Below are 26,710 nucleotides of genomic sequence, written 5' to 3' on the forward strand. Positions count from 1 at the left end.
ACTAACAGAGTGGAGCAAGTAGAAGCCAGAACGTCAGATAATGAAGACAAAATATATCATCTTGAAAAGAGCCTAGCCAACTCAGAAAGGCTGGTTAAAAATCACGAGAGAAACATCCAAGAGATATGGGATAACATAAAAAAACCAAACCTACGAGTCATCGGGATAGAAGAAGGTACAGAGATTCAAACCAAGGGAATGAGTAGCCTGCTGAATGAAATAATTACAGAAAACTTTCCAGAAATAAAAAAGGAAACAGATATACAAATTTTAGATGCATACAGGACACCGAGCACACAAAATCACAGTAGACCAACGCCAAGACACATTGTTATGAAGATATCCAATATACAGAACAAAGAGAAAATATTAAAAGCTACAAGAGAAAGGAGGCAGATTACATTCAGGGGTAAACCAATAAGGTTAACAACGGATTTTTCATCACAGACGCTGAAAGCGAGAAGATCCTGGAACAACGTATTTCAAACACTGAAAGACAATGGATGCCAACCAAGAATTCTGTATCCAGCAAAATTAAGCTTCAGTTACGACAACGAAATAAAAATCTTTCATGATAAACAAAAGCTAAAAGAATTTGCAGCCAGAAAACCAGCATTGCAAAGCATCTTGAGCAAAACACTACACGAGGAAGAAATGAAAAACAATAACCAAAACCATCAGTGGGAAGTGCCTCTATAAAAACAGAGGGCGGGGGGAAAGCTAACCATGGAGAAACAAACTAAATTAAATAAAAAAAAAAGAAGATAAATAATCAAACATGGCTGGAAGTACAAACCATATATCAATAGTAACTCTAAACGTTAATGGCTTAAACTCTCCAATAAAGCGACATAGGCTGGTAACATGGATTAAAAAAACAAATCCAACAATATGCTGCCTCCAGGAGACACATCTGATTGCAAAAGACATACACAGGCTGAAGGTGAAAGGTTGGGAAAAAATATACCACGCACACGGTCCTCATGAGCAAGCAGGGGTGGCCATCCTCATATCGAATAAAATCGACTTCAAGACTAAGTTAATCAAAAGGGATAAGGAAGGACATTATATACTGTTAAAAGGAACCATTCACCAACAAGACATAACAATTACCAATATTTATGCACCAAATAATGGTGCTGCGACGTTCATAAAACAAATTCTCCTCAAGTTCAAGAATCAAATAGACCACAACACAATAATTATGGGTGACTTCAACACACCTCTCTCACCATTTGACAGATCCTCCAAACAAAAGTTGAATAAAGAAACTATAGAACTCAATATCACAATCAACAACCTAGACTTAACTAACATATATAGAATATATCAACCATCATCAAGTGGATATACTTTTTTCTCAGCAGCACATGGATCCTTCTCAAAAATAGACCATATATTATGCCATAGGGCAACCCTCAGTAAATATACAGGGGTGGAGATAATCCCATGCATTTTATCTGATCATAATGGAATGAAACTGGAAATCAATGATAAAAGAAGGAAGGAAAAATCCTACATCACATGGAAAATGAACAATATGTTACTGAATGATCAATGGGTTACAGAAGACATAAAGGAGGAAATCAAAAAATTCTTAGAGATAAATGAAAATACAGACACAACATATCGGAATCTATGGGACACAATGAAAGCAGTTTTAAGAGGGAAATTCATCGCCTGGAGGTCATTCCTCAAAAAAAGGAAAAACCAACAAATAAATGAGCTCACACTTCATCTCAAAGCCCTAGAAAAGGAAGAGCAAAACAACAGCAAATGTAGCAGAAGGCAAGAAATAATTAAAATCAGAGCGGAAATCAACGAAATTGAAACAAAAGAAACTATTGAAAAAATTAACAAAACTAAAAGTTGGTTCTTTGAAAAAATAAATAAGATCGACAGACCCTTAGCCATGCTAACCAAGAGAAGAAGAGAGAGAACTCAAATTACTAACATACGGGATGAAAAAGGCAATATCACAACAGACGCTACGGAAATACAGAAGACAATTAGAAATTATTTTGAAAACCTATATTCCAATAAAATAGAAGATAGTGAAGACATCGATAAATTCCTTAAGTCATATGATTTGCCCAGACTGAGTCAGGAGGATACTCACAACTTAAACAGACCAATATCAATAGATGAAATAGAAGAAGCAATCAAAAGACTTCCAACCAAGAAAAGCCCAGGACCGGATGGGTATACAGCGGAGTTTTACAAAACCTTTAAGGAAGAATTAATACCAATACTTTTCAAGCTATTTCAGGAAATAGAAAAAGAGGGAGCGCTGCCAAATTCATTCTATGAGGCCAACATCACCCTGATTCTGAAACCAGACAAAGACACCTCAAAGAAAGAAAACTACAGACCAATATCTCTGATGAACCTAGATGCAAAAATCCTCAATAAAATTCTGGCGAATCGGATACAAAGGCACATCAAAAAAATTGTGCACCATGATCAAGTAGGATTCATCCCTGGGATGCAAGGATGGTTCAATATACGGAAATCAATAAGTGTTATTCACCACATCAATAGACTTAAAGATAAGAACCATATGATCGTCTCAATAGACGCAGAAGAAGCATTCGACAAAGTACAGCATCCCTTTATGTTCAAAACATTAGAAAAACTAGGGATAACAGGAACTTACCTCGACATTGTAAAAGCTATCTATGCTAAGCCTCAGGCTAGCATCATTCTCAATGGAGAAAAATTGAAGGCATTCCCCCTAAAATCTGGAACAAGACAGGGATGCCCTCTATCACCACTTCTATTCAATATAGTTCTCGAAACACTGGCCAGAGCAATTAGACAGACGAAAGAAATTAAAGGCATAAAAATAGGAAAGGAAGAACTTAAATTATCACTATTTGCAGGTGACATGATTCTATACCTAGAAGACCCAAAAGGGTCTACAAAAAAACTACTAGAACTAATAAATGAATTCAGCAAAGTGGCAGGATATAAAATCAACACGCATAAATCAAAAGCATTTCTGTATATCAGTGACAAAACTTCTGAAACGGAAATGAGGAAAAACACTCCATTCACAATATCCTCAAAAAAAATAAAATACTTGGGAATCAACCTAACAAAAGAGGTGAAGGATTTATACAATGAAAACTACAAAACCCTAAAAAGAGAAGTAGAAGAAGATCTTAGAAGATGGAAAAATATACCCTGTTCATGGATAGGCAGAACTAACATCATCAAAATGGCGATATTACCAAAAGTTCTCTATAGGTTTAATGCAATGCCAATCAAAATCCCAACGGCATTTCTTGTAGAAATAGATAAAGCAATCATGAAATTCATATGGAAAAATAAAAGACCTAGAATAGCAACAGCAATTCTAAGCAGGAAGTGTGAATCAGGTGGTATAGCGATACCGGATTTAAAACTATATTACAGAGCATTAGTAACAAAAACAGCATGGTACTGGTACCAAAACAGGCAGGTGGACCAATGGTACAGAATAGAGGACACAGAGACTAATCCACAAAGCTACAACTATCTTATATTTGATAAAGGAGCCAAAAGCATGCAATGGAGGAAGGATAGCATCTTCAACAAATGGTGCTGGGAAAACTGGAAATCCATATGCAACAAAATGAAACTGAATCCCCTCCTCTCGCCATGCACAAAAGTTAACTCAAAGTGGATCAAGGAGCTAGATATCAAATCAGAGACTCTACGTCTGATAGAAGAAAAAGTTGGCTCCGATCTACATATTGTGGGGTCGGGCTCCAAATTCCTTAATAGGGCACCCATAGCACAAAAGTAATAATAACAAGAATCAACAAATGGGACTTAACTTAAACTAAAAAGTTTTTTCTCAGCAAGAGAAACAATAAGAGAGGTAAATAGGGAGCCTACATCCTGGGAACAAATTTTTACTCCTCACACTTCAGATAGAGCCCTAATATCCAGAGTATACAAAGAACTCAAAAAATTAAACAATAAGAAAACAAATAACCCAATCAACAAATGGGCCAAAGACCTGAACAGACACTTCTCAGAGGAGGACATACAATCAATCAACAAGTACATGAAAAAATGCTCACCATCACTAGCAGTCAGAGAAATGCAAATCAAAATCACCCTAAGATACCATCTCACTCCAGTAAGATTGGCAGCCATTATGAAGTCAAACAACAACAAGTGCTGGCGAGGATGTGGGGAAAAGGGTACTCTTGTACATTGCTGGTGGGACTGCAAACTGGTGCGGCCAATTTGGAAAGCAGTATGGAGATTCCTGGGAAAGCTGGGAATGGAACCACCATTTGACCCAGCTATTGCCCTTCTCGGACTATTCCCTGAAGACCTTAAAAGAGCATACTACAGGGATACTGCCACATCGATGTTCATAGCAGCACAATTCACAATCGCTAGACTGTGGAACCAACCCAGATGCCCTTCAATAGATGAATGGATAAAAAAATGTGGCATTTATACACAATGGAGTATTATACAGCACTAAAAATGACAAAATCATGGAATTTGCAGGGAAATGGATGGCACTAGAGCAGATTATGCTTAGTGAAGCTAGCCAATCCCTAAAAAACAAATACCAAATGTCTTCTTTGATATAATGAGAGCAACTAAGAACAAAGCAGGGAGGAAGAGCAGGAAGAAAAGATTAACATTAAACAGATACATGAGGTGGGAGGGACAGGGAGAGAAAAGGGAAATTGCATGGTAATGGAGGGAGATCCTCATTGTTATACAAAATTACATATAAGAGGTTGTGAGGGGAATGGGAAAATAAACAAGGAGAGAAATGAATTACAGTAGATGGGGTAGAGAGAGAAGATGGGAGGGGAGGGGAGGGGAGATAGTAGAGGATAGGAAAGGTAGCAGAATACAACAGTTACTAATAGGGCATTATGTAAAAATGTATATGTGTAACCGACGTGATTCTGCAATCTGTATTTGGGGTAAAATTGGGAGTTCAAAACCCACTTGAATCAAATGTATGAAATATGATATGTCAAGAGCTTTGTAATGTTTTGAACAACCAATAAAAAAAAAAAAGTCTGAGCATCTTAGAGGTGAAGATCTGTGGTTTGTTTGTTTCAGGAATCTTTGAAAATGAATCAGGGCTGTTAAGATTTTCCAGAAGATTAAAAAGATAGGGCAGAGGGGTGAGAGGGGAAGGGAGGGAGTATGGGGTTATTAATGATGGTGGAATGTGGTGGACATTATTCCAAAGTACATGTATAAAGACACGAATTGGTGTGAATATATTTTGTATACAACAAGAGATATGAAAAATTGTGCCCTATATGTGTAATAAGAGTTGTAATTCATTCTGCTGTCATATATAAATAAAAATATTAATAAAAAATTTACTTGCATGTAAAAAAACATGCAAAATATTATTATATGTTTTGCATGCTGAAGCATGGTCCTATGGAGATTACTTTTAAAAGAGAAGAAAATTTAGCCTAAAGGAATTAAATGATTAGTTCATCAGTAAAAGCCCTTTAGTGTATTCATATCAAAGACATCAAATGGACCATAGATGCATGGAGGGTTAATCAGGAAGGACTTGAGTCTGATGTCCTTAAGTGACAACAGAAGTTTGCCTGTGTAAGAACTAGAGTAATAGCAGTGACCAATGTCCTTTTAAAATTACACAAGCAGACAGGATTGCTTCATTTGAAAATAATAAAACAGGATAAACGTGTCTCTCCTGAATAGTTAGAACAGAATAATACCAAACATTTCCAAAATAATTCAGAAGAGATGTTATTAGTGTTATTGTAGCCATTTTTCCTTAAAAAAAAACTGTAGTTTAAAGTAAGTTCTAGAAGAAAAGATTATTGACAATGTTGCTTCAGACACTTAAAATAATAAGCCACGGTAAAACAACTATCTTAGCTCCTGCCAAAACATTCTCACTTCTTTGTGGTCAAACTTATCTACCCTGACCGCTTCAACCAACAGTTTTAAAACACAATTATGGGTTAAATAAATATTTTTCAAATAATTGATATGAGAAATTTATCAAATTGAATATTTTTTTCTGATAGAACACATTGTATGATAAAAGAGCCAAACCAGAATCTCCTCCATTCTGTGTGGTATAGAGCCATTGCATGCCAATGGCCTTTATCTTGGCAGTTAGTAATCATTTACTCTCCATGTGATTTAGCAGACAGCTTGTCAACTTTCATGAAAAATCCTGTTGAGAGTTTCATTAGAATTCCATTTAGTTCATAGCCAATTTTGGAGGAGAATTGCTATCTTTATAATACTGTCTTATTTTATACAGAAATTATGTTTTATTTTCATTTATTTATGACTTCTTTAATGATCTTTAGTAATATTCAGTAATTTTATAAGGAGTAAGTTTGTTGTAGTCCATATTTTATGCATTATTTAGAAAAGTATATGATTTCTATTTCAATTTCACTTTTAATCATGTTGTATGGAAATTATTTCATTTTACATATTAATATTTTATGTAGTAACTTTAATGAACTTTTATTTCTAAAAAAAGACACAATCGGAAGATGGCGGCGAGGGGAGTGCATTGTCCCCGTGTGCTGCTTCACTGTGTGGGAGTATGACAAGTCAGGACGGCTAAAGGATATTTTGTTAGGAATTTCCAGCAATAGTGGGGTGCTCCGGAACCTGGAGGAAGGATTTCCATCGCACGAGGATCAGCTACGGGGACTCAAACGCGAGAGGTTTGTCGCACGGAGGGTAACACTGCTTATTCAGCAAATCGCCCCGCGGCTAAAGTCTGGGATAGAGACGCAGGGTTACAGCGCTGCAGTTTCTGCCAGCCGCGCAAGCACCGTACTCAGGGCTGAATTCTGGGTTCGAGACGGGGGAAGGAAGCGGTCCATCTCGGTTCTCCACACCGGTCAGACCACAGAGGAGGCCAGCAGCCACCATGTTGGTAAACTGACGTCACCACCCCTGTTTTTGACTGACCGCAGCTCATTCAGCCATAGAACAGGTAATTTCAGGCTGCAATTCGCCTGCGGCTTGCAGACAGATTGCTAGGGCTCAGCGCCTGGGTGCTTCTTAGAACCTGATCTTATCGGAGTGAATACCGAGCGCGGGGCGGCCGAGTTCCGGCTCCCGGAACTGAGCCCGCGGGGACTGCTTCTTGGAGCTTACATTTATAGGAGCTTACACCGAGCACGGAGTGGCCGAGTTCCGGCTCCCGGAACTTCCCTGGCCCGGGGCTAGGAGCCCGCGGAAACTGCTTCTCGGTCCGGGTCCTGCTGAGGGCCGGTCAGGACTCACCCGGTGCTTTGGTTGCCCGGCAAGGGGAACGAAATGCTGCCATTCGCATAGGATACCAACATGGCAGAGATCTGACGTCTGCAGAAAGCGGCGGAGGAGGGAACTTCATCAATACCAGTGGTGACATAAGCAGTTGGTCTCCTGGTAGGGGGGGTGAGGCACAGTCACCCAAGTCTCCTCAATTTGTCGTCGAGCCAGAGGGAAGGAGCCGGGCCGCCGCCAGCGCCCGGAGCAGGCCCAGCGGCTCGCCAGCGTGGTGACCACGTGACCCCAATTGGAGAGGGGGCGGAGCGGAGCCGCCACCCGCAACCGCAAGGTGGGCAGACCCGCGACCCAGTGGTACATGGGCGTGGTAGGAGGGGCAGGGCAGAGCCGCGGTTCGCGCTTGCAAGGTAAACAGACCTGTGTCAGCCTGGCGGGTCAGGCCCAGTGGCCTGCCAGTGTGGTACACACATCACCCCAACTGGAGTAGGGGCAGAGCAGATCCTTCTCCCACGCCCGGATCAGGCCCTGCCGGTGTGGTGGTCACGTGACCCCAATTGGAGTGGGGGCGGAGCGGAACTGCCACCCGTGCCCGCAGGGTGAGCAGACCAGTGATCAACCTGCAGATCAGGCCCAGGGGTCCGCAGGCGTGGTAGGAGGGGCAGGGCAGATCCGCCGCCCGCGCCTCCAAGGTAGGCAGACCTACAACAGACCGGCGGATCAGGCCCAGGAGCCTGCCGGCGTGGTACAAACACCACCCTAATTGGAGTAGTGGCAGAGCAGAGTCGCCGCCCGTGCCAGGAACAGGCCCAGCGTCCTGCAGGCGGGGTAGCCATGACACCCTAATTGGAGTAGGGGCAGAGCAGAGCCTCCACCCGTGCCCGAAAGGTGGGCAGATCTGCGACCGACCAGCGGGACAGGCCCAGTGGCCTGCCGGTACAACAGACACGTCACCCCATTTGGAGTAGGGGCAGAGTAGAGCCCCCGCCCGCGCCTGCAGGGTAGGCAAACCTGCAACCGACCAGCGGATCAGGCCCGGTGGCCTGCCGGCGTGGTACACTCGTCACCCCAATTGGAGTAGGGGCAGAACAGAGCCGCCGCCAGCTCCCAGAACAGGCCCAGTGACCTGCCGGCGTGGTAGCCACGACACCCCAATTGGAATAAGGAGAGAGCACAGCCGCCGCCCGCACCTGCAGGAAAGATACGCAAGCAGTATGAAAAGACAAGGAAAGAAAGGACCACAAGCAATGCAGGTCAACGCAACTTTAGAAGAGGTAACAGCTGCAGCAGATGGAATGTCAGATAAAGAATTCAGGATATACATGCTTCAGATGATCTGGAGTATCAAGGAAGACATTAAACAGCAAAATCAGACAATGAAAGATCACTTCGACAACGAATTACGCAAACAAATCCAGGAAGCAAAGGATCAACTATACAGGGAGATAGAGGTTATAAAAAACAAACAAACAGAAATCCTAGAAATGCAGGAAGCAATAAACCAACTTAAAAACTCAATGGAGAATACTACCAGCAGAGTAGAACACTTAGAAGATAGAACATCAGACAATGAAGACAAAGTATTTCAACTGGAAAAGAACATAGACAGCTCAGCAAGACTGTTAAGAAACCATGAGCAGAACATCCAAGAAATATGGGATAACATTAAGAGACCAAACTTAAGAGTCATTGGGATACAGGAAGGTACAGAGCTCCAAACCAAAGGAATGAGAAGTCTATTCAATGAAATAATACAAGAAAACTTCCCAGACTTGAAGAATGAGACAGAACCCCAAATCCTAGAAGCCTACAGGACGCCGAATGTGCAAAATCATAAGAGATCCACACCTAGACACATCATAATGAAGATGCCCAACATACAGAATAAAGAGAGAATTTTAAAAGCTACAAGAGAAAGGAAGCAGATCACATTTAGGGGTAAGCCAATCAGGATAACAGCTGATCTGTCAACACAGACTCTGAAAGCTAGAAGATCCTGGAATAACATATTTCAAACACTGAAAGAAAATGGGTTCCAACCAAGAATTGTGTATCCAGCGAAATTAAGCTTCAGGATGGAAGATGAAATTAAAACCTTCCACGATAAACAAAAGTTTAAAGAATTCGCAGCTAGAAAACCATCTCTTCAAAACATCCTCGCCAAAGCATTACAGGAAGAGGAAATGGAAAATAACAATGAAAACCAACAGTGGGAGGTAGGACAGTAAAGGGGGGGGGAATAATCAAAGAGGAAAACAAACCATGTTTAGTAACAGAAATAAACAAATATGGCTGGAAGAACAACCCATATCTCAATAATAACCCTAAATGTTAATGGCTTAAACTCACCAATTAAGAGACACAGGCTAGTAGAATGGATCACAAAACAAGACCCAACAATATGCTGCCTACAGGAGACGCATTTGATAGGAAAAGACATACATAGGCTGAAGGTGAAAGGTTGGGAAAAATCATATCACTCATATGGACTTCGGAAACAAGCAGGAGTGTCCATACTCATATCAAATAAAATAGATTTCAAGCCAAAGTTAATCAAAAGAGATAAAGAGGGACACTACATACTGCTTAAGGGAACCATACAACAACAAGACATAACAATCATAAATATTTATGCCCCAAACAATGGTGCAGCTATGTTCGTCAAACAAACTCTTCTCAAGTTCAAGAGTCTAATAGATCACCATACCATAATCATGGGAGACTTCAACACACCTCTCTCGCCACTGGACAGATCTTCCAAACAAAAGTTGAATAAGGAAACTATAGAACTCAATAACACTATTAATAACCTAGACCTAATTGACATATATAGAATATACCACCCAACATCAAGCAGTTACACTTTTTTCTCAGCAGCACATGGATCCTTCTCAAAAATAGATCATATATTATGTCACAGGGCAACTCTTAGACAATATAAAGGAGTAGAGATAATACCATGCATCTTATCTGATCATAATGGAATGAAACTGAAAATCAACGATAAAAGAAGGAAGGAAAAAGCATACATCACTTGGAGAATGAACAATAGGTTACTGAATGATCAATGGGTTATAGAAGACATCAAGAAGGAAATTAAAAAATTCTTAGAGATAAATGAAAACACAGACACAACATATCGGAATCTATGGGACACATTGAAAGCAGTTCTAAGAGGAAAATTCATTGCTTGGAGTTCATTCCTTAAAAAAAGAAAAAACCAACAAATAAATGATCTCATACTTCATCTCAAAATCCTTGAAAAAGAAGAGCAAAACAACAGCAAAAGAAGTAGAAGGCAAGAAATAATTAAAATCAGAGCTGAAATTAATGAAATCGAAACAAAAGAAACAATTGAAAAAATTGACAAAACTAAAAGTTGGTTCTTTGAAAAAATAAACAAAATCGACAGACCCTTAGCGATGCTAGCGAAGAGAAGAAGAGAGAGAACTCAAATTACTAGCATACGGGATGAAAAAGGCAATATCACAACAGACACTTCAGAAATACAGAAGATAATCAAAAACTATTTTGAATCCTTATACTCCAACAAATTAGAAGATAGTGAAGGCATAGATAAATTTCTTAAGTCATATGATCTGCCCAGATTGAGTCAGGAGGATATAGAAAACCTAAACAGACCAATATCAATTGAGGAAATAGAAGAAACCATAAAAAGACTTCCAACTAAGAAAAGCCCAGGTCCAGATGGGTATACAGCAGAATTTTACAAAACCTTTAAAGAAGAACTAATACCAATACTTTTCAAGCTACTTCAGGAAATAGAAAAGGAGGGAGAACTTCCAAATTCATTCTATGAGGCCAACATCACCCTGATACCTAAACCAGACAAAGACACTTCAAAGAAAGAAAACTACAGACCAATATCTCTAATGAACCTAGATGCAAAAATCCTCAATAAAATTCTGGCGAATCGGATACAAAAACATATCAAAAAAATTGTACACCATGATCAAGTAGGATTCATCCCAGGGATGCAAGGCTGGTTCAATATACGGAAATCAATAAATGTTATTCACCACATCAATAGACTTAAAAATAAGAACCATATGATCATCTCGATAGATGCGGAAAAAGCATTTGACAAAGTACAGCATCCCTTTATGTTCAAAACTCTAGAAAAACTAGGGATAACAGGAACATACCTCAATATTGTAAAAGCAATCTATGCTAAGCCTCAGGCTAGCATCATTCTGAATGGAGAAAAACTGAAGGCATTCCCTCTAAAATCTGGAACTAGACAGGGATGCCCTCTCTCTCCACTTCTGTTCAACATAGTTCTCGAAACACTGGCCAGAGCAATTAGACAGACGAAAGAAATTAAAGGCATAAAAATAGGAAAAGAAGAACTTAAATTATCACTATTTGCAGATGATATGATTCTATACCTAGCAGACCCAAAAGGCTCTACAAAGAAACTATTAGAGCTAATAAATGAATTCAGCAAAGTGGCAGGATATAAAATCAACACGCATAAATCAAAGGCATTCCTGTATATCAGCGACAAATCCTCTGAAATGGAAATGAGGACAACCACTCCATTCAAAATATCTTCAAAAAAAATAAAATACTTGGGAATCAACCTAACAAAAGAGGTGAAAGACTTATACAATGAAAACTACAGAACCCTAAAGAGAGAAATAGAAGAAGGTCTTAGAAGATGGAAAAATATACCCTGTTCATGGATAGGCAGAACTAACATCATCAAAATGGCGATATTACCAAAAGTTCTCTATAGGTTTAATGCAATGCCAATCAAAATCCCAATGGCATTTCTTGTAGAAATAGAGAAAGCAATCATGAAATTCATATGGAAAAATAAAAGACCCAGAATAGCAAAAACAATGCTAAGCAGGAAGTGTGAATCAGGAGGTATAGCGATACCAGACTTCAAACTATACTACAGAGCAATAGTAACAAAAACAGCATGGTACTGGTACCAAAACAGGCGGGTGGACCAATGGTACAGAATAGAGGACACAGAAACCAATCCACAAAACTACAACTATCTTATATTTGATAAAGGGTCTAAAAGCATGCAATGGAGGAAGGATAGCATCTTCAACAAATGGTGCTGGGAAAACTGGAAATCCATATGCAACAAAATGAAACTGAATCCCTTTCTCTTGCCATGCACAAAAGTGAATTCAAAATGGATCAAGGAGCTTGATATCAAATCAGAGACACGGCGTCTGATAGAAGAAAAAGTTGGCTACGATCTACATACTGTGGGGTCGGGCTCCAAATTCCTCAATAGGACACCCATAGCACAAAAGTTAATAACTAGAATCAACAAATGGGACTTACTCAAACTAAAAAGTTTTTTCTCAGCAAAAGAAACAATAAGAGAGGTAAATAGGGAGCCTACACCCTGGGAACAAATCTTTACTCCTCACACTTCAGATAGAGCCCTAATATCCAGAGTATACAAAGAACTCAAAAAATTAGACAATAAGAAAACAAACAACCCAATCAACAAATGGGCCAAGGACCTGAACAGACACTTCTCAGAGGAGGACATACAGTCAATCAACAAGTACATGAAAAAATGCTCAACATCTCTAGCTGTCAGAGAAATGCAAATCAAAACCACCCTAAGATACCATCTCACTCCAGTAAGATTGGCAGCCATTAGGAAGTCAAACAACAACAAGTGCTGGCGAGGATGTGGGGAAAAGGGTACACTTGTACATTGCTGGTGGGACTGCAGATTGGTGCAGCCAATTTGGAAAGCAGTATGGAGATTTCTTGGAAAGCTGGGAATGGAGCCACCATTTGACCCAGCTATTCCCCTTCTTGGTCTATTCCCTAAAGACCTAAAAAGAGCATGCTACAGGGACACTGCTACATCGATGTTCATAGCAGCACAGTTCACAATAGCAAGACTGTGGAACCAACCTAGATGCCCTTCAATAGACGAATGGATAAAAAAAATGTGGCATTTATACACAATGGAGTATTACTCTGCATTAAAAAATGACAAAATCATAGAATTTACAGGGAAATGGATGGCATTAGAGCAGATTATTCTAAGTGAAGCTAGCCAATCCCTAAAAAACAAATGCCAAATGTCTTCTTTGATATAAGGAGAGTAACTAAGAACAGTGTAGGGACGAAGAACAGGAGAAGAAGATTAACATTTAACAGGGATGAGAGGTGGGAGGGAAAGGGAGAGAGAAGGGAAATTGCATGGTAATGGAAGGAGACCCTCAGGGTTATACAGTGGAGGAGGTAGAGAGAGAGGAGGGGAGGGGAGGGGAGAGGTGGGGAGGGGGGAGGGTGGAGGATGGGAAAGGCAGCGGAGCACAACAGACACTAGTATGGCAATTTGTAAATCAATGGATGTGTAACTGATGTGATTCTGCAATCTGTGTATGGGGTGAAGGTGGGAGTTCATAACCCACTTGAATCAAAGTGTGGAATATGATATGTCAAGAAATTTGTAATGTTTTGAACAACCCACAATAAAAATTAAAAAGAAAAAAAAAAAAAAAAAAAAAAAATAAAAAAAAATAAAAAAAGACACAAGTTGGTGTGAATATACTTTGTATACAAGAGATATGAAAAATTATGCTCTATATGAGTAATAAGAATTGTAAAGCATTCTGCTGTCATATATAAATTAAAAATTAATAAAAACACACAAAAGAATAATTAAATAAAATACATAAAATTTTTAAAAAATCAGCGTGAGCCAGGAATGGTGGTGCACACCTATAATCCCAGCTGCTCTGGAAGCTGAGGTAGGAGAATCACAAGTTCAGCCTCAGCAACTCAGTGAGGCCCTAAGCAAGTTAACAAGATCTTGTCATAAAATAAAAAATAAAAAGAGCTGAAGGAGGCTGGGGTTGTGGCTCAGCGGTAGAGCACTTGCCTAGCATGTGTGAGGCACTGGGTTCGATTCTCAGCACCACATATACAAATAAATAAAATAAAGGTCCATTGACAACTAAAAAATATATTTAAAAAAATCAGTGTAATTTGAAGCAAATATAGCTCCCCCAACCCAACAATAGCAGTTGGGTAATCAGTAACAAAATTAAAGGATATATATTTAATTAGGCAGTATAGTGTGACAATGAAAGTAGTAAGATTTCACTCCTGCCCACAACATTGCAGTCTCATCAGATTAGAAGATGATGCATTGTATCAGTTCATATGCATTTTCTCTTTTACAGTTCTGAAACAGATCTTCTCTAAAGGAAATTCTTGTTCTTCACAAGTTCTTTTAGACTAAGGTGGAAAAAAATTCAAAGTTGGGTTTGGACCTCTCCAGAGATAAGAGTACTATATTTTATGGGGAAAAAAAAGGAAAGAAAAAAATACTGTGAATCCTTACTCAAATTCGAGTAATCCTTACCCGAATCTTACCCCACCACTCGAATCCTTACTCATTCTTAGTGGTGGGGCAAGATGCAGGGGCCATTGGCAATGACTTCTGTCCATTCACATTTCCAGTTGGTTTTGATTCTACCCATCCATGATGCTTCTACAAGGCTGGGAACTGGACCCCCCCAAACCACTAGATGAGGGTTCCATTCATCACGTGTAGGTGTCTCAACAGGTCTCTGTTAGCAGGAAGTCCACTGATATTTATTGCTGCAAAGCCCTGGGGCTTGATTCTGTGGGAAAGAGTCAGCATCGGTCACATCGTCAGTGGCTGTGGGGGACAAACCACGTGTACACACCATCATAGATGATGTCCACATTTGAGTGACAGGCCGGGAACTTGAGGGACCTGGGCAATGTTGATATTCGCCCTGGCCTTGCAGGGCGGCTGCCTGATGACTGGCGCAGGGGTGAGCTCAGCGTGCACACTGCGCATGTCAGCAGTTTACCCTAGCCACCCAGCTGAAGACGCTGCACTCGATGAAAGTTTGCTTTCCAAAATTCTTCCCCCATTCCCTTGGCTCAAAATGAAGTCTGTCACTGGAAATTAAATTGACTTGACTTTGTGTTTAAAGCCAGTTGGGGGCTTGGGACATTAGCCATGAAACAAAGAAATTCACTTGTGAAAACCCCATTTGCAGCTGGCACTAATCATTTTGCTGTTGTGACAGGACTTGACAGCACTGAGTTCAGGTGAGATTAGTAGGCAGACTGGGACATGTTGGCTTTTCAAGATGGCAGACATGAGCCCATGCAAGGTGCTCTCTGGTCTGCCTTTATCCTCTGCTTTAGGCAGTTGAGGCTCTGAGTCGCTAATTCCAAAGACTTCCAGTTGCCATTGGCCTGTGCTGGTTCTCCCCAAGTGGGACTGCCTCCTGCTCTTGCTAATGGTCCCACCCTGCTCTCTCCTAGTGCATCCACTCTGGGAGAGTGTGGACCTGCTTCCTGGGGGTGATCGACAGTCACCCATCAATATCCGGTGGAAGGATAGTGTTTATGATCCTGGCTTAAAACCCCTCACCATCTCTTATGACCCGGCCACCTGCCTCCACATCTGGAATAATGGGTACTCTTTCCTTGTGGAATTTGAAGATTCTACAGACAAATCAGGTAAGAACAAGGTATCAACATCAGACACATCACACTGTTTCTGTGACAGTGTTGACTTCTTTGTTAGCAAAGGAACTCATTGATATTACTTTTTAAATGTATAAAAAACTTCCTTCTAGTTTTTATTCAAATTTTCTCTGATTAGTATAAGTAACATTTTTATTACTAAATATATATATATATATATATATATATATATATATATATATATATATTTCCTATAGAAAAGAGGATGTGAAAATGAAACTCTACCAGAAGTTTATTTGGTTTTTTTTTTGTCTTTTTTTTTATTGGTTGTTCAAAACATTACAAAGCTCTTTGAATATGTACTTTTTTTCCTGCTTGCTGACTTTACATGAACTATTACACAAAACAGTAATATTATTAATAATATTTAAATTGTCAGATTGTGGTGCTGGTGATCAAACCCAGGGCCTTGTGCATGCTAGACAAGAATTCTACCTCTGAGCTACATCCCTAGTCTGTCCTTAAAGGCTTAGGTGTCTCCACATCCCCATTTTCTGCTTTCTCTCCATGGTATGACATGGTACCAAAACCCTGAGTACCTTACTTAACATATCTCAAACTAAGAAGAATTGCTCATTTTTTCCCCTAGATTCATGGGCTTCTTTCTTAATTTTTCCAAAACACTGGAGTGTGCCCTCATCTTAACTAGAAACCTATAATATTATCCTGTGTATAAGAATTCCAGAAATCCTTAAAACAGCAAGCTAAATTTCCATGTTCCAGATGACTATTCTGTACTCTGGCAAGCTTGACTTGTTTCCCTTGGAACTCTTAACATTACCCCTGCCAGACCTAAACTAATTGTGTTGTAGTTTGGATGTGAGGTATCCTCCAAAAGCCAAGTGTAAGGCAATGCAAGAAGGTTCAGAGGAGAAATGATTGGGTTGTGAGAGCCTTATCCCAATCAGTGAATTAATCCCCTGATGGGATTAACTGAGTGATAACAGAAGGAGGGTAGAGTGTGGCTGGAGGAGGTGGGTCATTGGGGGCGTGGCTCTGTATATTTGTATCTGGTGAGTGGAGTCTCTCTCTCTCTGCATACTGATCATCATGTGAGCTGCTTCCTCTACCACACTCTTCAGCCATGATGTTTTGCCTCACTTTGAGCCCTGAGGAATGGAGCCAGCCTTCTATGGACTAAAAACTGTGGGCCCTCAAATAAACTTTTCTTCCTCTACAATTGTGCTGCTCAGGTCTTTTAGTCACAGCAGCAAAATAGCTGACTAAAACAAGTGGATAGACCCAACTATGGAGCACCAACTCTCATACATTCATTCTGTATGCATAGTAGTTCCTTTAAGTCTCAGACCTGTCTAGGTCTGTGATAATCTTCTTTCTTTTCTTCTGAGGATCCTAGGTGTTGTTCAGCTTTTAAAGCCCTTGATAGTTTAGGGACCTTGTATTGCCAATATTCCATTGCTACACCGAGTTAGAAATCTTAGGAAGTTGTTTAATGGGTTTCTTGAGAGCTTTCTAGGTAAACAGCTGTTTGTTTTATTTTTCAGTCTCTTTTTCTTTTGAATAATAGATTTAAGATTATTTTCTGTGTGTGTGGTATATGGATCAAACCCAGGGCTTCATGCATGCAAGGCAAGCACTCTAGCACTGAACTACAGCACTTTTTATTTTATTTTGAGACAGGATCTCACTAAGTTTCTCAGGCTGGTCTTGAATTTGGGATCCTCCTGTCTCTGCCTTCTGAGTAGCTGGAGTTATAGGTATGCTGCACCCAACTGATTTAAGGATTCTTATCCATCCATTTGCATGAAAAATTTCTGATGGATAACAAATGTTTTCATCATAATAGATCTTTTAAAAACCTTAGTCTTCTCTTGATCCTACCTTCCCTACGTGAAATCAATTTCATTAAAATTTTTTTTTACAAAATGTGTAAGAAAAATTGTAGAGAGTTTGATAATTTTTCACTTGTTTGGTCTGAGTGAACTAAAACTGATAGCCCCATTTTATTATGCTTTAATAATTATTTTCTATAGGACACCAGTAAGTGCCTTTCTCCATCTCTTTTTTCCTTTCAGTGACTGCCTCTTATTTCCTGCTTTTTCTTCACTACTATTTCTCCACGCAGTTGCAAAACAATCAATAGTGGGGGTGGGGAGAACAAGAAAAATATAAAAATTAAAAAAGAAAGCAAAGACATCCTAGAAATGAAGACAAGGAAGGAACAATTCTAGAAAAGGAAGAATCTAACAAGTATCAATGTCTATGAGTTTCAAAAAAACAACAAAAACCAACAAACCAACCCTAAGAAATGTGCTACTACCGTGTGCTTTATAAAGATCTGGAATAAAGTGAAGGAAAAGGAGTCAGGAAAGGTAACAGAAGCATTATAACAAACCTTATGGAATGCGGCTAAAGCAGTGCTTCGAGGGAATTTTATAGATGAAAATGCATGTAACAGAGAAGAAGAAATTTCTCAAATCAGTAACCTAGCTTTCCACCTTAAGAAACTATAAAGAGAAGAGCAAACTAAATCCAAAGCAATGAAGAAGGACATAATAATTGAGAACAGAGCAGAAATCGATAAAATTAAAAGTTGGTTCTTTGGAAAGATCTACAGAGTTGACAAACCTTTAGTTAGGTGGACCAAAGAAAAAACAGGAGAGAGAGAGAGAAAGAAAGAAGACTCAAATAACTAAAATCTGGAATGAAAGTGGGAACAACACAATCTCTCTTAGAGATATTAACAGATTTCTAAGAAGGTATGTGCATGTCTCATGTCACTCTCTTCTGATTATTGTGTTGTTATCTAGTTCCCCAGAATAGGACACAATTACTGATTTTAATAAGTGCATGTGAGAAATAAGAAAATATTATAGGGAAGGGCAATAAACTATCCCTGGGCTAACATGGTCGACCCTGTAAATTATCACCTTTCCTGAAATTCCTTTTATTGACACTCAAAAGGCATTAAATAGAAGGAAAGGAGAGGAGAGTCCCTTTGTTCTCCTCCTAAGGGTGTTTCCTGTTTCAACCTGCTTCACTCCATGCTTTTATAGGGGATCATAGGCAGGCAGTGAACCTAGTAAGAATGCTTTCATAAAAATTTTAAGTTCTCCTGCCCCATTTCTGGTTCTATATTTACTTAAAAATATAATTATTATTATTTTTTTTTTTGGTAAATTTACAGAGTTGAGCAAACATCACTACAATCCAATTTTAGAATGTTTTCATCACCCCTAAAGAGTTTTCATGCCCACTTCCTGCACTTACTCATTTTTGTTGTTGTTTCTTTGTCTTTTTTTTTTTTTTTTTTTAATACCAGGGATTGAATCCAAGGGCATTTAACCACTGAGTCACATCCACAGTCCTTTTTATTTTTTTTTATTTTGAGACAAAGTCTCACTAGATTGCTTATAGCCTCACTAATTTCTGAGGCTGACTTTGAACCTGCAATCCTCCTGCCTCAGCCTGTAGAGCTGTTGGGATTCCAAGGGTAAAAGCCCAGCCTTTTGCTTTTATTTGTATGGGTTCTGTGTGTTCCCTTTCTTTTGATCATGTCTCTGCTAGCTCCTTTTTTTTTTTTTTTTCACACATTGAAATGCAAAAGAAGGGAGTGAATATTACAGAGATTGCTTGCTGGGAGCCAGACTCCATGTTATTTTTTTCCCCATACTTTTTATTGATGTATTATAATTTTACATAACATGCTCCATGTTATATATTTTATTTTATTATTTTTTAAAAATGTCTATTTTTTAGTTGTAGTTGGACACAATACCTTTTTATTTTTTTTAATTTACATTTTTATGCAGTGCTGAGGATCGAACTCGGGTCCTAAGCGAGCACTCTACCGCTGAGCCACAACCCCAGACCCAAGATGTTTTATTTTTGTTACCTAAAATTCTTTGTAAGTTTAATTGTTTCTCATCTTAGAGCACAGAAATAACAAAATACCAATGTCAAATACACATTTGCTACATTGTTTGACTGTTCTCTTCTTTTTTCTTTTTCTTTTTTTTTTTTTTTTGGTACTGGGGTGCTCTACCACATGCCCAGCCTTTTCTTTTCTTTTTAATTTTGAGACAGGATCTCGATAAGTTGCCTAGACTGGCCTCTAACTTGCAATCCTCCTGCCTCAGCCTCCCAGGTTGCTGGTATTACAGGTGTGCACCACCACATCTACTTGTTTTCCTCTCTGATTTACTATCTTCTTTCTTCTCTGTTCAATTCCAGGTGATAATTCTTTCCCTCCTCCACTCATATGCTATACCCAACCCCACCCTTTCCCTTTCCATTTGTTGAGGTTACCAGTGATATCCCAGTTACCAGTGACAGCCACATGACAGTCTATTTCTTTAGTTCCTGGTTTTATTGTGAATCTACTAAGTGCCAGACACTGTACTCAGAATAGAAAGAGGAAGAGATGATGGACCCTGCCTTTAAGGAGCTTATAAGTGTGATGAGGAGACAGACCCTAGGAGAGATGATGCCATTGCAAAGTGCTAAGTGCTATGGCGGAGGTGTACACATGAGTCTGGGGAGAAAGGTTCTTGATAGAGGTGACATCTGGGTGATCTACATGGAGGTAGAAGTGAGAGGTGATGTGATCCTTGTGTTAGGTGTTACTGTGATTTAATGTGTAAGAAGGAGGTGACAGAGAGCAGGGCCAGAGGCAGGCAAGAGCTGATTCATGGTGAATTTTGTAGACCATGCTCATAGAGTGGGAATCTGGGCACAATTTATCTGGGTGTTCTGGCTCTGAGTTTCTCATAGGGCTGTGATCAAGTTATCAATTTTGGTTAGGATCTTATCTCAAGGCTTCTCTGGCAAAGGATCCTCTTGCAAACTTACTCAGGTGCCTGTTAGCTTGATTCTGTTTCTTTCAGAACCTCCATTCCTGGGTGGCTGATGGCTGAAGGCCACCCTCATTTCCTTACTTTACAGGCTTCTCCATAGGACAAGCAAGTAAATGGGGGAAGGTCAGAGAGGGCAAGCAGAACAGAAGCCAGTCTTTTTTGAAAGCTCATCCCCAAAAGAGACATCCTCTTACTTTTGCCCATAGGAAGCAAGTCTGAGGTCCAGGTCACATCCAGGGGAGGAAATTATATAAGGTTGTGAATACCAGGGAATGGGGATCACTGGTCATTGAGTTAGAAGCTGCTGGCACATGTGGCAAATGACACATAGCCAATTCACTGAAACAGGGTTTTTTTTTCCTACAAAGTGTGTGCTCTTAACCACATTCCACAGAAGAATACTACACTGTCTCATCTCTCCCCTAGTAGAATTTATATAGGTATGATACCCAGCACATGGTAGGGACTTAACTTTTCCAGGTAGCAAGTGCCAAAGTCAGATGCTGAACCACTAACCTTTTATCTCCCAGGGATCACAAATGCAGTTGTACCTACAGTACAGGGAGGGAATGAGAATGAGTTAGATTGGGAATGAGGGAAATGGCAGAGGTGACCATGGTGAACAACTGGTGGCCTACTTAAGGGGGTATCCATTTCCTCTGCCAACCCTGTAGCCCTGGGGGATTGTGTTCCCACCATGGCCATGGCATTTAATTCTCATAAATGAAGTTGGAAACCTAGATTGGCCAGCCTTAAATGTTGGCAACTAATTTTAAAATTTGTTTAGTAGCTTGTGCACCACCAACACTATGTAGGTGAATCAAAACTCACCTGAAGACCAATTCTGTCCCTCAGCCACCTGTTGGTGACATCTTCTCTTTGCCCTGTTTATCATCTTTGGAGGAGACACACAGTAAGGATCTAGAAGATGTTGCCAGGATTGTTCTAGGGACAGGAGAGGAGAGCTGGCCCTTAACCTGAGACCAGAACTTCAATTTTGTTCAACAAATTGGATTCAGTATTTGCCAAAATCATTCTCACTATTTGGAGTTCGTGTAGAAAAGTAAGATTTTTTTGAAAGATATTTTATTTTGACTTCATTTCATTTTAGTACTATTCTTTTATTACCTAGTGAATCATGTGGTATTATTCTCTGCATCTCTCCTGCCCCCTAAAAGGAAGAAGTCATTGGTGTCTTCACTCGCCTCTTACAAAACTGATTTTTAGAGGAAATTATGTAAGAATTTTTCAAAGTCAGTAAGATACATTGCAGACCATTTCATTTCAGTGTTATTTAGGCCTTGGGATTTCTGTACTTGATCATTTGTGTACATAAAATTCAACTGAGGATCATTAAGATAAATAGGATGGATGATTTTAATGATGCTATATTGGTTTGACTGTGTACAGATATTGCCAGGGTCTGGTCAGAGAGAGGAAATGAGGAACTAATATGCATTAGCAAATTCAAGGGGGGAAAATCAGCACGACTCAAAGTCTAAGGTGACTTTAACAGCTTACTTTTTCTGAATATTCATTTTCTCTATACTATATTGATTTTACCAGTTCCAGAAAACTAGTCTTGTTTGGCATATTAATTATTCAACCCCATATAGGCCGCAGTAAAGTGTATAAATGGTTCACATTGTTCACTCTCTTCAAAGGAAGATGAATGATAATTGTTGTGTTTTTTAATTGACAATAGTTATGTGTATTTATGAGGTACAGTGTGATGCTATTTGTGTGTGTGTGTGTGTGTGTGTGTGTGTGTGGTGCTGGGGATTGAACCCAGAGCCTTGCACATGACATGCTAAGCAAGCTCTCTACCACTGAGCTACATTCCCAGCCTTTTGTTATTTTAAGTTAGGGTATAGCTAACTTACCCAGGCTGGTCTCCAACTTGTGATCCTCCTACCTCAGCCTCCTATGTACCTAGGATTATAGGCATGTACCACTATAGGCCACATGTGATGTTTTGATATATGTATACATTGTGTGATGTTATATCAAGCTAATTAACATATCCATCACTTCAAATACTTCTTTTTTTTTAGTTGTAGATGGACATAATACCTTTATTTTATTTATTTATTTTTTTAATGTGGTACTGAGGATTGAACCCTGTACTTCACATGTACTGGGCAAGTGCTCTAGCCCCAGCTCCACTTACTCTTTTTTTTTTTTTTTGTAGTGAGAACATTTTAAAATTTACTTTTAGAAATTTTGAAATACACAATACATTATTATTAACTGTGGTAACCATGCTGTGAAATAGATCTTGAGAACTTGTTCCTCCTGTTTCACTGAAACTGTGTACTCTTTGGCCAACATCTCCTGGGCAATCACTTTTTTAAAATATTTTTTAGTTGTAGATGGACACAATACCTTTATTTATTTTTATGGGGTGCTGAGGATCGAACCCAGTGCCTCACACATACTAGGCAAGCACTCCACCACTGAGCCATAGCCCTGGCCGGCCCCCTAGGCAATCATTTTTGACTTGTAAATTTCCTATTTCATTTCTGTGAAAGGAAAAGAAATATTAATATCTCCAAAAGTTAAAAAGCAAATTGTTATTGCATAAAAAAGAGAGTATCTTTTGTCACTGTATTTGTTTTATCAGATTGGATTGAATAAATATGCTAAGAGAAACTTGCATTTTATTGTGCATCACAGAAACTATAGTATATAGAAATAAGTCAAAAATTGGCCTTAACAGTTGCATGTAGCTTTGCTGGTTAAATCTTAATGCCATTTGATCTTGCCCTTATACATGTATTGACTGCATGGAAATCAAGTTATAAATACTTATATATAATATGGTGTACTCCATTTCAGACAGTTTACAAAGATGGTCCACCTGCAGGTTCAGCCTTTTTCCCACAGGGTAAATAACTAACCCCTGAATTGTTGGATGTTCCATTTCAGTGATTGAAGGAGGACCCCTGGAACACATCTACAGACTGAAGCAGTTCCATTTTCATTGGGGGGCAATTGATGCCTGGGGCTCTGAGCACACCGTGGACAGCAAATGCTACCCAGCAGAGGTATGTTGAGAAGGTCAGGAACTGAGACAACTGTGGAGAAGTGGGGATAGTTCTTTAACGTTTCTAGTTCTAAGAAGTTAGCAGAAAGAATGAGGTTGTTCCTATAAATGCTACATAACTCAATCAGGGGCATATTTGATTATTTCTAGCCTAGACATGTAAAAATTACATACATCTGAAATAAAATGGTTGAAATGAATCTTAATATCCTGAAACTGTCTGACATGGTATCACACACCTGTAATCCTTGGTAGGCTGAGGCAGGAGGATTGTGAGTTCAAGGCCAGCCTGGGCAATTTAGCAATACCCTCAGCAATTAATTGAGATCCTATTTAAAAATAAACAATAAAAAGATGAGCTGGACACACTGGTGCATGTCTGTAATTCCAGTGAGTTGGGAGTCTGAGGCAAGGGAATCACAAGTATGAGGTCAGCCTCAGCAATTTACTGAGAAACCCTGTCTCAAAATAAAAAATAAAAAGGGTTGGGAATGTAGCTCAGTGGTAAAGAGGCACTGGGTTCATTCTCCAGCACCAAAATAAATAGATAAATAGGACTGAGGATTAGCTCAGTGGTAGAGTGCCTCTGGGTTCAATTTCCTGTACCACAAACCAAAATAAACAAACAAATCCTGAAACTGAATTCTTCCAGAATTCTAAACTAGGCTCAAACTATTGCGTAAAGTACTAATCCAGGAAACAATGCACAGCCACAGGTTGAATTAATCCAAATGAGAAATGTGGGGCCTAAATGAAGTCTATCACAATAGAAATAGAAAGAAAAAAATTTATCGAACATTTCTGAAATAAAAGCACTAGGATCCTCTTCAGGAGAAAAGATGACAAAGTTAACTGTGACCTTGAGGTGTCTCATTTGGAGGCTGGGTGATAATGCAGTCATATTCATGAATGATAGATGAGGAATGATTTATAAGAAAATATAAAGAGAGCATAAGGAAATTGAATTTCTTCTTACAACTTTCCCCCTAATTCTGTTTGAAATGTTAAAAATGAAAACATGGGCTGGGGATATAGCTCAGTTGGTAGAGTGCTTGCCTCGCATGCACAAGGCCCTGGGTGTTCAATCCTCATTATCACCCCCCACCCCCACCCCAAAGAAAAAAGAAAACACATTGCAAATGGTTATCCTGCCAAGAAGAAATCTGTCTTCAACTCCTGTCTAATTTCCATAGGGAGGATCTCTTTCTGTTAGTATATAAACATCTTCTCTCCCTTAGATGCAAATAGATTTTAGATATTAGTATTTCATGCAAATCAAGATGGGAATGAACAAATGTTGATTCCTTACGAAAATGTTACTTTGCTATGTGAATCTATTTTTCTCCATTAATAAATCTTTCTCTTCCAAAGTGATATTAATTGTTCTTGCCTAAATTTTCCCTGTTTTCAATATCTCATTTTATACACAATTGTCATATGCTTTTCTCAGTAGCTTTATTTGGGATGAAGAAACATGATTAAATGTGTATGTTGAAAGAGGCTGTCAGTTTATTTGGGAATGATCCTGTAGGGTTATATGTTAAACTCACTTTTAACGATGTTCCAGCTGCACTTGGTACATTGGAATGCAGTCAAGTTTGAAACCTTCGAGGATGCTGCACTGGAAGAAAATGGTTTGGCTGTGATAGGAGTATTTTTAAAGGTAATAAACACACCAAAAAAAAAAACTTATTAACTTTAAATGATATCTTGTACTCAAGAAATGCAAAGATAGCCGGGCACTGTAGTGCATGCCTGTAATCCCAATAGCTCTGGAGACTGAGGAAAGAGGATAACAATTTCAAAGCCAGCCTCAGCAACTTAGTGAGGCCTTAAGCAATTTAGGAATACCCTGTTTCTAAATAAAAAATATTAAAAAAGGGCTGGGAATGTGGCTCAGTGGTTAAGTGGCCAGTACTAAAATAATAATAATAATAATAATAATAATAATAATAAAATTTTAAAATAACTGGGCACTGTGGTGCATGCCTGTAATCCCAAGAACTCTGGAGGCTGAGGCAAGAGGATCACAAGTTTAAAGACAGCCTCAGCAAAAAATTGAGGCGCTAAGCAACTCACTGAGACCCTGTCTCTAAATAAAATACAAAATAAGGCTATGGATGTGGCTCAGTGGTCGAGTGCCCCTGAGCTCAATCCCTAGTACCCCCCACCAAAAAATAAAATAAAATAAAAGGGCTTTGGTGCGGCTCAGTGGTTAAGCACTTCTGGGTTCAATCCCAGTAACCAAAAATAAAAAAGAGGGTTGGGGTTGTGGCTCAACGGTAGAGCTATTGCCTAATATGTGTGAGGCACTGGGTTTGAGACTCAGTAACATATAAAAATAAATAAATAACATCTACAACTCAAAATATTTTAAAAATTAAAAAAAATTAAAAAGTTAGAACATTACGATATAGGTTATTTATTTTAAGAGTATTAGGGTCAATAGTCTGGTAAAATAAACAATGCTTAAAACACAAGGTTATTATGAATATATTTCAAATGATATAAAAGTGCACAGTACTATAATCACAAGCCATCTGTGTCAATTGAACCCTTGAAATGTAGTTAGTGCAAGTGCAGAATAATTTCTAATTTTAATTAATTTAAATTTCAATGTAGGATCTGATACTTAATAGGGCCTGGAGGCACCTTTCCCTGCAGGCACCTGGCCTTTCAGCAAACAGCCTACTCATTTGTTTTGTATCTAATTGAATTCAGTGATGTTTATAACATTCTCAATTATCAGCTTAAGTCTAGTTTCAGTCCTGTGGTTTATTTATATGTAATCATCAGGTGGTTAATTTTAATTCCCATTCTGTTACAGTTTCTACAGTGAGATGTCTGTTGTTATTAATATTTTTGTCTTTGTTCTTTAGCTAGGCAAACATCATAAAGAGCTACAGAAGTTGGTGGATACTTTGCCATCAATTAAGCATAAGGTAATATTTTTTTCTGGCTCACTTGAAATATACTTTATCTTCCAATCTCAGAGTGGAGACATTAATAGGCCCTTTGTACCAGAAAGTGTAATTAGGTGACCTGTGTT

General features: G+C 39.1%; 1 protein-coding gene across 3 annotated transcripts in view; it reads left to right on the forward strand.

The window, feature by feature from the left end:
- The window catches only part of Ca5b (carbonic anhydrase 5B), a 60,202-nt gene that overhangs the window by 21,987 nt on the left and 11,505 nt on the right, over positions 1-26,710 (forward strand). For 2 of the 3 annotated variants that reach the window (XM_027927431.2, XM_071606352.1), the window contains exons 3-6: positions 15,574-15,771; positions 23,544-23,662; positions 25,229-25,324; positions 26,541-26,603. In XM_027927431.2, the coding sequence (XP_027783232.2) occupies positions 15,574-15,771; positions 23,544-23,662; positions 25,229-25,324; positions 26,541-26,603 (476 nt within the window). The remainder of the gene's footprint in view (positions 1-15,573; positions 15,772-23,543; positions 23,663-25,228; positions 25,325-26,540; positions 26,604-26,710) is intronic. The other variant, XM_071606353.1, reaches the window with a different exon arrangement.

Source organism: Marmota flaviventris, chromosome X, assembly GCF_047511675.1.
Source record: "Marmota flaviventris isolate mMarFla1 chromosome X, mMarFla1.hap1, whole genome shotgun sequence".
NCBI classification, from domain to species: domain Eukaryota; kingdom Metazoa; phylum Chordata; class Mammalia; order Rodentia; family Sciuridae; genus Marmota; species Marmota flaviventris.